Source organism: Globicephala melas, chromosome 3 (assembly GCF_963455315.2).
Source record: "Globicephala melas chromosome 3, mGloMel1.2, whole genome shotgun sequence".
NCBI classification, from domain to species: domain Eukaryota; kingdom Metazoa; phylum Chordata; class Mammalia; order Artiodactyla; family Delphinidae; genus Globicephala; species Globicephala melas.
In genome coordinates, this window is record NC_083316.1 from 158,810,865 (window position 1) to 158,822,922 (window position 12,058).

The 12,058-nt window shown below is 53.4% G+C and overlaps 1 protein-coding gene and 1 non-coding gene across 13 annotated transcripts in view; one reads left to right on the forward strand and one right to left on the reverse strand.

Moving 5' to 3' along the window:
- Nucleotides 1–12,058, forward strand: part of MYO9B (myosin IXB) — a 91,076-nt gene that overhangs the window by 36,548 nt on the left and 42,470 nt on the right. For all 12 annotated transcript variants that reach the window (XM_060296847.1, XM_060296838.1, XM_060296845.1 and 9 more), the window contains exon 3: nucleotides 6,936–7,030. In XM_060296847.1, coding sequence (XP_060152830.1) covers nucleotides 6,936–7,030 — 95 coding nt within the window. The remainder of the gene's footprint in view (nucleotides 1–6,935; nucleotides 7,031–12,058) is intronic.
- TRNAR-CCU (transfer RNA arginine (anticodon CCU)) lies at nucleotides 11,487–11,559 on the reverse strand. The gene has a single exon. It is a non-coding gene; the product is annotated as a tRNA-Arg (tRNA).

Genomic DNA, 12,058 nt, shown 5'->3' on the forward strand with positions numbered 1-12,058 from the left:
AAGCCCCGTGGGCAACAGGAAGAGAACAGAACCCAGGCTAAGGCTGGATGTCAGCCAGGCCCTGGAAAGTTTCCACTTCCTCATCTGTGATTTGGGGAACCATGAGGTTGGGGGTGATTCCTCCACTTCCTGCCCGGCATCCACAGGCCCACGGAGCCTGCAGCTATCACCTACATGGGTTGGCAGGGGGTCGGGGGTCCCGTCTTCCTCCCCACAGCCACCGCCTCTCACCACCATCATCGCCACCCCCTTCCCACCGTCATACTTGTCCTCACCCTCCCTGGATCCACCTCCCTCCATCTGTTCTCTGCACAGCAGCTCTGTGGAAATCACATCGGCCGTGCTTCTCCCTTCCCCACCTCCCACCCCCTCCGCTCCCAGCCCCCAGGGAGCTTTTCTGTCTCTCCACACAGCCCCTCTGAGCCTGTGACTCCACTGGCCCATTTTGTCCTCCATGCTTCCTGGTCCTGCTTCTCTGTGTCCCTACAGTGCTTTGGGGGGAGACCAGTCAGCCCAGGCAACGCTCACACCCTGTCATGCTCACCTTGCATGTCTGAGTGTTGGAGTCTTCTCCCGGCCCCAGCACTGCCCTGGCCCCCTTTGGGAGAAGGGGACGTTTAACCGAGAGCCTCTAGAACAGTGGCTGGCACACCTACCCTGTAAAGGACCCAAGGGTCAGTATTGTCAGCTCTGCTGGACCAGTCTTCACCACCACGACTCAACTCTGCCATAGTCCAAAAGCAGACACAGACCGTCCGTAAACAGACATGGCTGTGCGCCAACAGAACTTTATTCATGGTGGCTGCACGTTGAATTTCATATCACTTTCATGTGTTGTGACATATTCTTTTGATTTTTTTTTCAAGCGTTTAAAAATGTGACAACCATTCTTAGCTCACAGACCACACAGAAACAGGTGGCTGGCCGTAATTTGCTGACCCCGGTAGAGGTCAATGTCTAAGCCCGCCACCCACCCCGCATTCCCCCCATCCTGGGCATCACGTAGGTGTCCTCCCCATGGCCACGTCCATTCACGTACAGGTCGTCTGTGGCTGCTTCACGCTCCCACAGCAGAGTTGAGTTGTTGCAGCAGAGCCCCAAATATTTATTAGCTGGCCCTTCATGGAACAAGTTGGCCCACCCCTGGTTCACACAGATGGCCCCGTTTCATCCTCAAACAACCTGAGAAGACAGGGGTTTACCCCTTCGTTTTACAGGAGAGGAACTTGAAACTCAAGAGCAGTGAACTAATTTGTCCGAATCCCCTGCCGATGCAGAGCTGTTCTCCTGGGCTTCTCACCAGGAAGTAGCCCTCCACCCCGCACACACCTGGGGTTTATTTTCCTGGCATTTCCACACAGGAGAGCCCCAGCCTGACTGGATGCCCCTGGGGATGTTTGCTCAGCAGACACAGCAGAGCAGATCTCCAGGGCACCTCGGGCCGTGGAACGCCTCCCAGCTCTCCTCCTGCGGGTCCGGCAGTCGCCTGTGTCCCCAAATGGACACGATCTGGGCATGGGCTGAGCGCCGTTTCACGTAGAAAGGTACGCCTGGAACTTGGAGAGCACTTGGGAAAATAAAATAGCCCGAGTTCCAGCGGTGGGGCTGCCGTGCCAGGGCTGGTTCCCAGTCACCCTCGGGTGTTGCCTTTCTGCACCCACACCCAGGGCTGGAACAAGAGGGCTCCTGCAGGCCGGTGAGCGGGAGACAGTCTCCCTTTCAGCCCCATTTTTAGGCTTCACAGTGGCCTAATATTTGCTAGTGTTCTCTTACCATTCGCAGCCTCTCCTGGCAACAGTGGTCACTCCTCTCTGGCCTTGACTGGACACAAGAGATTCGGAAGTCCTGTATGGCATGGCTTGTGGTCCCGGGGTGGGGAACAGAGGCTCCGCCCAGATGTGGCATCGCAGGGGGAGGGGCAGTGTCAAGGTCATGAGAGGCAGTGGGCAGCCTCCAGGGTGTCGGGAGGTGGTGACCTCTGAGCCATGGCCAAGGTGGACGTGGAGGGGGTGTCCCTGTCGGAGCACCACCAGGGAGGGGGCTCTCTGAGGCTAGAACGGTGCCAGACACAACGACAGCCAACCAATACATTGTTGTCAAGTGAACGAATGAAACCACACGTACAAAAGCACCACACCATTGGGAAGGGAGGTCCCTGCGGCTCGATCAGGAAAACAGAAGGCCAACCCCACAACCAAGACGAAACCACCGCAGCAAGTGAGGACGGCTGCACGTGTATCTGAGGGCAAAGGAGTTATCCCAGTTCAGGCCACCTCCGCCTGGCTGGAAGGACCACCACTGTGCAAGGTGAGGCTGAGGGACTTCTCTCCAGGGAAACCCCTTCTCTGGGGTCAACTGTCAACACAGGAGATAGCAAGCACGTTTGCCTTGGTGAGCTCATTCAATGGGGCTTTTCAGTTTTGAAATCGGAAAGCAAAACACTGTTTGCCTAATGCAGTCCGTCTCAAGGCTTGTCCGGTTTTCATATGGGATGCACAAGAGACCAGGTGTGAACTCAAGGCTCGGGAATCCACCTGCCGGGCTGCCGGGGCAGACAGACGCCCCGAAAAGTCTCAGGCCTGCTCACCTGGCTCCCAGCTCTGAGAACCAGCCTGGACCAGGGACTGAGCGGCTACGGGCATGGTGTGGGTTGGGGGTCGGGGCAGACTTCGGGGAGGTCAGTTGACCTCTCTGTGCCTCAGTTTCCTCATCGGAAATGAGGAAGGCAGGTCTGTCCCTTAGAGGAATTCGAGCAAAGGAAAGAGTCACAAGCCCACAGCACTCCTGGCGTGGGGCTGGTGTACACCACAGGTCGTTCTTTGATGTTGTATCACCGTTCTTCCTAAAATAGTTACTGCGCATTCCAACAGAGAGAAGAGCCATCCTGTTTAGATAGAAAATGTACCGTCTGGAAATTTCTGGCTATGTAGGCTGCTCAACCCTGGATGTCTTTTTTTTTGGGCGGGGGTCTGTTGCGTCTTAGTTGCAGCACACAGAATCTTTCGTTGTGGTGCACAGACAGGCTCTTCGCTTCATTGAGGTGCACGGGCTTCTCTCTAGTTCTGGCACGCGGGCTTAGTTGCCCCGCGGCACGTGGGATCTTAGTTCCCTGACCAGGGATTGAACTGGTGTCGCCTGCATTGGAAGACAGATTCTTAACCACTGGACCACCAGGGAAGTCCCCAACCCTGGACGTCTTTGATTTAAAAAAGCTTTTTTAGTCTCCCCAAAGGAGAACCTCAAAGGCAGAGGCAGTTAGAAGACAGCCAGACATCCCCTGGCTCTTGGCATCCTTGTCAGGGTGGAGGGGGCCACCTGGAGGGGGCACATGATCTGAGGAAGTCGGGGTACGGCTGCTTCGTTCATTTTACCTAGAAACCGTGCTTGGGGATGGGGTTGAATTAATGGGTCATCTCTTTATGGTTTTTTCCTTTCGTTAGGTAAACTTTTAGCATGGTTCTATCTTTTTTTCCAAGTGTACAGCTTATGTTAGAAACATGTCTTTTATATTATAAAAGGGAAAAAAAGCATTTCAAAGAAAGTAGAGGCCTTTCTCGAATAGCATTTTGCCAGAGCCGTGGATCGTCTGACGTGATGGGAAGACAGCATGAGCATGTGGCCACGCCTGCGCCAGTGCCAGATCATATCGCATCACTGCTGGCACCCAGGTCCCGCTTCACCCCTTCCATCCATCCCCAGCCCCACATGATCCACCGGGCACACCAGCCACCCTTGTGCTTGGAGGCAGTGCACGGCCCCGGGAACAGCTACACAATAGCTCCCCTGGCTTCGGGTGCCAGGCCAGCATTTCCTCCTCCTCTAAGGGACGTATAATAGCACCAACTGGATATTTTTAGATCAGCTTTGAAAAGTCGCAGTGTGTTGAGACCGCATACCAGACGCATGAGGTCACTAGGCCCCCGCGCTGGTAATCGCAGAACCAGAGAGATGGTGGGCCCTCACATCCCGAAGACATTCCCTCTTATCCCCAGGACGCCAGGCCTGGTTGTTTCCTTAGAAATCGCCACAGAGACTTGTCCCGAGTTCAGAAGGGACCACTATGGCTCTTCCGGATGCAAATGTGCATTTCTGGGCTGTCTCTGCGGAGGCCCACAGGCACTGCAGGGACTTAGGACTTGCCCCTGGAGGGAGCCCACTCGGTGTCGGGCACCCCTCTGCCATCTGTTTCAAGTTAGGACATGCAGGACTTGGCATGCTCGCTCGTGGGAGCTCATTTTACCACAAAGCAGGTCTGTCCTCAGCTCAGACACCACCCTGCAGGGTCTGGAAGGAAAGGAGACAGATCTGCTGTCTGCTTTTCTCAGAGCTGTGGCTTTACCCCATGGGCTTTACCCCTTTAAAAGCTGAACTTAGAGGGAACAGGAGGTTAAACCTGGAAAGACAGTTTTCTTCGCCAGGGAGCCCATCAACGCCTGCAGTGCACGTGGGGACCCTCGTGACAGGAGGGAGCCCCAGACGACCCGACCCTGCAAACCCCTTTTACCTCCATCTGTACACAGCAGTGCTTCTCAACTCGGGCAATTCAGCTGTCTCTGGGGATGTTCTGCGTTGTCCCAGATGCTACCGGCGTCTGGTGGGTGGAGACCCTACAGTGCACAGAGCAACGGCCCCACCCCAGAGAAGGATCCCACCCCAAGTGTCAGCAGTGCTGAGGTCAGGAGAGCAGGGCAGACCGTGGCCTGGCTCCCAGCAGCTGGCCTATAGCTCAGTCACACACATCAGGATGCCGTGAAGAAGAGGAGGGGGTGTGGTCTCTGTGGCTGCTGTCTGACTCCAGAAAGCACCTTCTCAAGCTCGGTTCTGCTCCACCAGGCCAGGTGGAGACCCCCCCTCAAAGGGCTCCCCCAACCCCACCCCGAAGGTACCCCCTTTGCAGTCAGGGCCGGGTTGCGTTTCTGGGGCCGCCTCCGCTGTCACTCCCCTGCTTGGCAACTTGGAAGTTGGTTCAGGTTTTACGGCGAGGCCCGTCTCTGGGGTCTGGAGCCCCAGGGGCAGCTGGGCAGGAAGTCACTCATCCTGTGACCTGAGCAGCCAAGAGCGTGACAGGCGCATGGGCCCAACCGGGGGGCCTCAGCCCCGATCGCAGGCTCTGCTGAATGGAACCATTTTCCGAGGAAGAACCCCAGGCCTTCCAGCAGATGCTTTTTTATGGGGCTTCTGCCTTCAGGCGGTCGCACACCAGAAGCTCTGATCAATGAGGGACCTGCATCCATCCCCCCTGCAGAATGAGGATTTCAAGAAAATCCCAGCTCCTCTCAGTGTCTCCCTGTTCCTGGCTCCCCTGAGAGCCTGGCCACCTCTCTGCACCCTGCCCTTGTCCCCCGCCCCCCCCACACATATCCAGACCTTGGCAGTGGCCTTCCCACCTCCTTCCAGCTGCCGCCTTCCTCCCTCCAACCTCCTCTGCCCGGCTCAGCCTCCTCAAACGGGAACAGTGTGAGCCTGACACCTTTTTCGTTTCTGCCAAGCTTCCCTTTGCGCGTGTAACTTTGGGGTGTCACCCCCCGCCATGCCATCTCTGCCTCTTCCCTTCCTCTGCCCGGCCTCACCACCACCTCTTATACTGGCCTCTCACTCCCCCAAAACAGGGAACCCCACTCCCCAGATACCTTTCCTGCCCTGAGTGCGCCCCAAGGCTCCACCACACCCTCTCCCTGGCTGTTCTCCCTGTCTGGGTACCATGTGGAAAGGGGGTACCCCAGGAACCTTTGTGGGGGACAGAGGGTGTTCCCTGTTGTAATCTGGATGGTGGTCACGTGGGAGACCCCACGGGGACTTGACCAAGCCACAGGCTCTGAGCACTATGCAGCCTTTCCTCTATATACTGGGAATGAAGCCCTGATTCTTACCACCGTGTGGTTGAACCCCGAAAACATCAGGCTGAGGGAAAGAAGCCGGATGCAAAAGGCCACCTAGTGTATGCCCTCACTTATGTGAAATGTCCAGAACGGGCAAATCCAGAGACAGAAAGCAGATTCGTGGTTACCAGGGGCTGGGGGAGGGAGTTGGGGAGTGACGGCTCATGGGGACGGGTCTCCTTTTGGGGTGACGGAAATGTTCCGGAACTAGATAGAGGTGATGGTTGCACAACATCGTGAATGTACTAAATGTCACTGAAGTGTTCACTTTTAAAAACTTAGTTTTATGTTATGCTAGTTTTACCCCAATTTTTTTAAAAAAAAATTTGCAGTGAACCAGCTTGTCATCCCATGGAATTGCAGGACCCCTCCAGCCTGGGACCTGTCCCCACGTCTGCTCCCTCACACTGCAGGTGTCCAGCCTGGAGCCCGTATCAACCCAGGGCCTAGCAAACTCCTTCTGGAAGTAAATATTCTGGATAATAAATATTTTTGGCTTCGCGGGCCAGATGGTCTCTGTCACAGTTACCCTGCCATCGCGGCAGAAAAGCGGTTGTGGACAACCAGTAAATGAACGGTCCTGACTGTGTGCCAACACACTTCATTTATGGACGCTGACGTGGGAGTAGGATTTTTACATGGCAGGGAATATTACTCATCTTGGGTTTTTTTGTTTTTTTGGGTTTTGGGGGTGTTTTTTTTGAAACCATTTACAAATGTAAAAAGCACTCTTGGCTCACAGGCAATACAAAAACATGCAGTGGACTGGATTTGGCCCACAGGCCGGAGTTTGCTACGTGAACAGTTATTACTGAAAAAGAATTCTGACGATTGGCATTTCTAATGTCCAGGACTTAAAACTTGAACCCCTCCCACACCCCCAAACACAGAGATAAAGAGTAAGCCCGTGGAATGCGCTGGGGCTACCTACCTTTCTGTTCTCCAGGTCTCTCCTGGAGTCTCTGCGTGACTTCCAGGGAGCCCCCGGGCTCCAGGCCGAGGCCTGTAGAAACTTCATCCTCACAACCTGAAAACCTCCTTTTGTTTTCCTCCCAGGCTTTCGGGAATGCTAAAACGGCTCACAACAACAATTCCAGCCGATTTGGGAAATTTATCCAGGTCAACTACCTGGAGAGCGGCATCGTGAGAGGGTGAGTCTGTAGCCGCCCAGGCTGTGCACTCAGCCCTCGGTCTGAGGTCCTGAGCTTCCCTGCAGCGGGCTGCCAGGACTGAGCCAGCAGAGAGCTGGGTGCTGAAATCGTGGGCTGGCAGGCATTTGTGAATCGTACAGGGAAGCAAGTGTGATTTTCAGTCGTTGATGTGAAAGTCTGAGCGGTGGGTCGAGGTGGGAGTGTGGGTGGGGGAGGGGCGGCACCTTCGTAACCAACCCTACCTTCCCCAGGGCAGCCCCGTGGGCCCAGGCACCCACGGAGTAAGTATAATGAGCTAGAGGTCCTAGCATGATAGAGTTTGCCAAGAACAGGCAAGGGCACGCCACAGGTGCCCTGGTCTTGATGTTTCTAATTCAGTGGGTCTAAGGACGCCACAGGGAGAGTTGATGTGGACTCTGGCATTTGCCAAACATGCCCCTTTAGCTAGAAGGAGACGTGATGCTGGGTAGCAAAGTGAGGCAGTTGTCCAGGGAAGTACTCAAAGGAGGTGGGTGGGTGAGAGGGAGGGTATATAGATTGATGGATGGATCCATGGGTGGGTGGGTGGATGGATGGATGGGTGGAAAAATGGATAGATTGATGGATGGTTGGGTGGGTAGATTCATGGATGGATGGATGGATAGATGGGTAGATTCATGGATGGGTGGACGGATGAATAGATTCATGGATGGATGGATGGACTCATTGGTGGATGGGTAGATTCATGAGAGGCTGGTGGGTAGATTGATGGATTTGGATGGACAGATGGATGAGTAGGTGGATGAGTCCATAGGTGGTAACTGGATTGTGAAGTTGACTGTCTGGTGGAAGTTAAAACAGGTCTACATTTTGTGCCAGAAATGTGAGTTCCTTAGGTGAGGGCACAGTTAAATTCAGCTAAATGTGTCATGTTGAAATTGTGTTCCCCCAAAAAAAGAAAGAAATTGTGTCCATTTGCACTCTGCAATGGTTATACTAATGAAAATATCTGGCAGCTTTATGCAATGAGTTAATGTTACAAGGAATTATCTATTTTGTCATAATGTCATTTCAGAATTTAATACTATAGGATTTTTTTTCTTTAAAAAAATTATATTCTGGGTAGTTTCAAGTAGTTAAAAAATGTAATTGTGATTTAATACTGCATAGGGTTCTGGGTATTTTTCTAACAGGCAAAGGTCTTATGAGCCAATAAAACTATTTCACAGTGGGAAAAAAAAAAGGCTTTTCGGCACAGTCCACTGCCTGGTGGCTCGAAGGAGCCCACCCCCTCCACATTCTGATGTGAGGGGCTGCAGTGGCAGTGGGATTTGCGAAGGCTCCAGGTGAAGTTCTGAGCATCAGGATAAGAAGCCTTAAATGTTAGGCGTGGGGAGACCCGAGCAACAGGCCCCTGGAGGCCGTGAGAAGGCGCCGGTGTTTCAGGAAGGGAGAGGTCCTCCAGGACTTCAGAGTATCCAGGTTCTTCTGTCCATCTAAACCTAACTGACGACCATTTCAGTGGATGGTGCCTGTTCAAGACGAGGACGGAAATGTTATTTTCCCAAATCCTTCAGCCTCTGGCTTCTTTCCTTTTTCCCACTGCCCAGGCCCTGATGGGCAGTAGTGCAGGAGAGAGACCCTCAATAAACGCAGCATCTGCTCTGGCCCCTTAGCCCTCACGGACACTTGGAAGTGGGCCTCAGCCCCACCATGGGCTGTCCAGTGGTCCCTTCCCGACTACTGCTGGGCCCAGCTTGGCATCTGCATGGGCGGAGCCACCCACCTGTCCCCACCTGGCCCGCAGGTTTCAGACCTTTCTCCACAAAGACCCTCACTCATTTTACTTTATTTTATTCTATTCTAGTCTACTCTAATCTACTCTATGCTGTGCTGCGTGGCTTGCAGGATCTTAGTTCCCCGACCAGGGATTGAACCCGGGCCCCAGCAGTGAAAGCACCGCGTCCTGACCACTGGACCGCCAGGGAGTTCCCCCCCCCTCCTTATTTTAAATCTGCTTTTCTCCCATGGGTCCATATTTTGCACAGTTGTATCTGCCACATTGCAGAGCCTCTGACCAGCAGGAAAAGCCCAGCGTATCTGACTGGGTAGAGGACACAGAAACAGTTTCTTTAGTTCTAGTGGCTTCTTGGGAGCAGAGACACCAAAAGGCTGCACATGTTCTCCTGGGTCCCAGGCTGGCTCTGCAGGCCAGAAGCCAGAGCCTTTGCTTCCAGTGGGCACCGCCCCCCACCTTCTCCGCCCAGATCTCTCCTTCCTGCATTCTCCATTTCATGTCCTGCGGCTGCTGAAACAAAGTACCACAAACCGATTGGCTCAAAACAATAGTTTATTCTCTTATGGTTCTGGAGGTCAGAAGTCCAAGATCAAGGTGTGGGCAGGGCCACGCTCCCTCCAGAGGCTCTAGGGGTGGATCCCTCCTGGCCTCTTCCAGCTTCTGGGGGCTCCAGGCATCCTTGGCTTGTGGCCGCATCACCCCAATCTCTGCCTCTGTCTTCACGTGGTCTTCTCCCCTGAGTCTCTCTGTGATCTCCTCTTCTGTCTTTTGGGACACTTGTCCTTGGATTTAGGGCCCATCTGGACCATGGGGGAAGATCTGATCTCCAGATCCTTCACTGAATTACACCTGCAGATACCTTTTTTCACAGTCACAGTCACATGTTCCAGGTAGACATGTCTTCTGGGGGCCACCATTCGATCCAGCACACCAGCAGGGCTGGCCCTCAGCTAAATGGCCAGCCTGTCCCACCTCAGCTCCTGTCAGGCTCAGCTCCTGTGGCCCTGGGTGGCTGGACCTCATAGGCCAGCTTCAGAGTCCTATCTATGGCCTCAGATTCAGGAAAGGAAGTCCTGCCTCAGCCCTTGACTGTGGCCTGCCCACACTCCGAGGAGGGAGGTACACTTCCTGTCCAGGGAGCAGCTGCCGCCAGCTCACGAGGAGCAGGCCCAGACCCGGTTCTGCTTTTGGGCAGGTGACACTTCTCGATGCCACTTCCCGCTGAGGCCAAGGGTCAGGGGCAGTCCAAGTCTTCCCCCAGTTCCCCAATTCGCAAGGCCTCGTCTTCCTGTGGGCTCAAGGGTTCAGTGCCAGCGGGATCCCTGGCTCCCTCAAGACCCCCGTAGGGGCCTAGGCTCCCAGAATGATCAGCAAAGGGAAGAGGTGATGGCCAGTCAAATGACAGCTCGGTGCCCCTGAGAGGTCGCTGTCCTCCCCCATATGCCGACACAGTACAGGGAATCGGCTACAGACTGAGATGAAAATGTGAGTGTAGGAGCAGACGCAGCCTCCTCCTGCAGGAAAACAGACTGCTGAGAACTACAAGTTACTGGCCAGTGGAAGGAATGGAAGAAAATACGGGTTTGGAAGAAGAGACAGCACAGTCTGAGCCCTTGGAAACCCACCCATGCAGGTTGTATGTGTGTATGTGTCTGTGCAAGGCTGCAGACAGAAGACTGCCATCCTGTGAGAGAGGCTGGCAGCATCCGGCAGGCCCTGGACCAGGGGCCCGACCCTGCCACCCCTCGGGCACCAGCTTCCTCTTCAGTGTAACAAGATGGGTTCAGATGAGGATGACCTGCAGACCTGTACAGCTCACACACGTGGTGATAGTGGATCCCATGAGAGGCAGGGCCACTGCCAGGCTCAGGTCCCTGCCAGACCACCTCCCTCCTGTGGAGTCCCAAGCAACGTGTGGCCTCTCCCAATTTTTAGCACCTCATCCAGTCCATCGGTGGGGGCCACAGTGCCCATACCTGGGGACATTTAAATCCAGGTCATTGAATCCCTGCAAAACAGTGCCTAGAACCTCGTAGTAGATCTCCAAGGAATGTTTGATGTCTCTGTTAGCATTGAGGATGTGGCCGCAGACATGCCTTATTCCTGCCCCAGAGCCCACATAGCCTCATGGACCCAGGTCCTTCAGATGTCCATCAACTGATAAACAGATAAGCAAAATGTGGTGTGTCTGTACGTGCAGACTATTCTTCAGCCATAAAAAAGAATGAAGTTCTGATACACGCTGCAATGTGGCTGAATCTCAGAATCATTGGGTTGAGTGAAAGTAAGCAGATACGATATTCGGTTAACCCTTGAACAATGCAGGGGTTAGTCGAAAATCCAAAGACTACTTAGAGTTGGTCCTCTGTGTCTGAGGTTCCTCCAAATCCATGGTTCCTACGTATCTGGTTCCACATCCATGGATTGAACCAACCTCAGATCACGTAGGACTGTAGCATTTACTATTGAAAAAATCCACGTATAAAGCGGACCCACAGTTCAAACCTGTGTTATTCAAGGGTCAGCTGTACTGTACATACTAAATGAGTCTATTTTATTTATTTATTTATTTATTTTGGCTGTGCTGGTTCTTTGTTGCGCACGCGGGCTTCTCTAGTTGCAGTGCACGGGCTCAGTAGTTGTAGTGCGAGGGCTTAGTTGCGGTATGTGGGATCTTAGTTCCCTGACCAGGTATCGAACCTGGGCCCCCTGCATTAGGAGCACGGAGTCCTAACCACCGGACCACCAGGGAAATCCCCTATTTTTTTTTAAATTCTAGAAAATCCAAACTAATCTTTAGGGGATGGTCAGTGGCTGCTTGGGGGTGGGTGGCAGGAGAAATGACAAAGGTCCCACAGAGACTTCTCAGGGTGATGGATGTGTTCACTCTCTTGGTCATGGTGGTGGACTCACAGGGATTTGCATGTGTCACAACTCATCCAGTCACACACTGTAAGTCTGTTGTGCATCAATTATGCCTAATAAAGCTATTTTTGAAAATTACGTGAAAGGACCCAGTCAAAACTCATCCCGTTGCGTGCTTTGAGTAGGTACAGTTTATCGTGTATCAATCATCAATAAAGTTGTTTCAAAAAGAATGGAAAAGTGAATCCATTATCTTGTATTTCGGTTTTCAATTAGAGAAACATTTCATGGCTGGGGAGATGGTGGGAGCAGGGTTCAACCTTCCAGTGTTATTAGTGGACACGTGGGTCCAATCGTTTCAATTCCTGCCACCTGTGGGGCGTCCT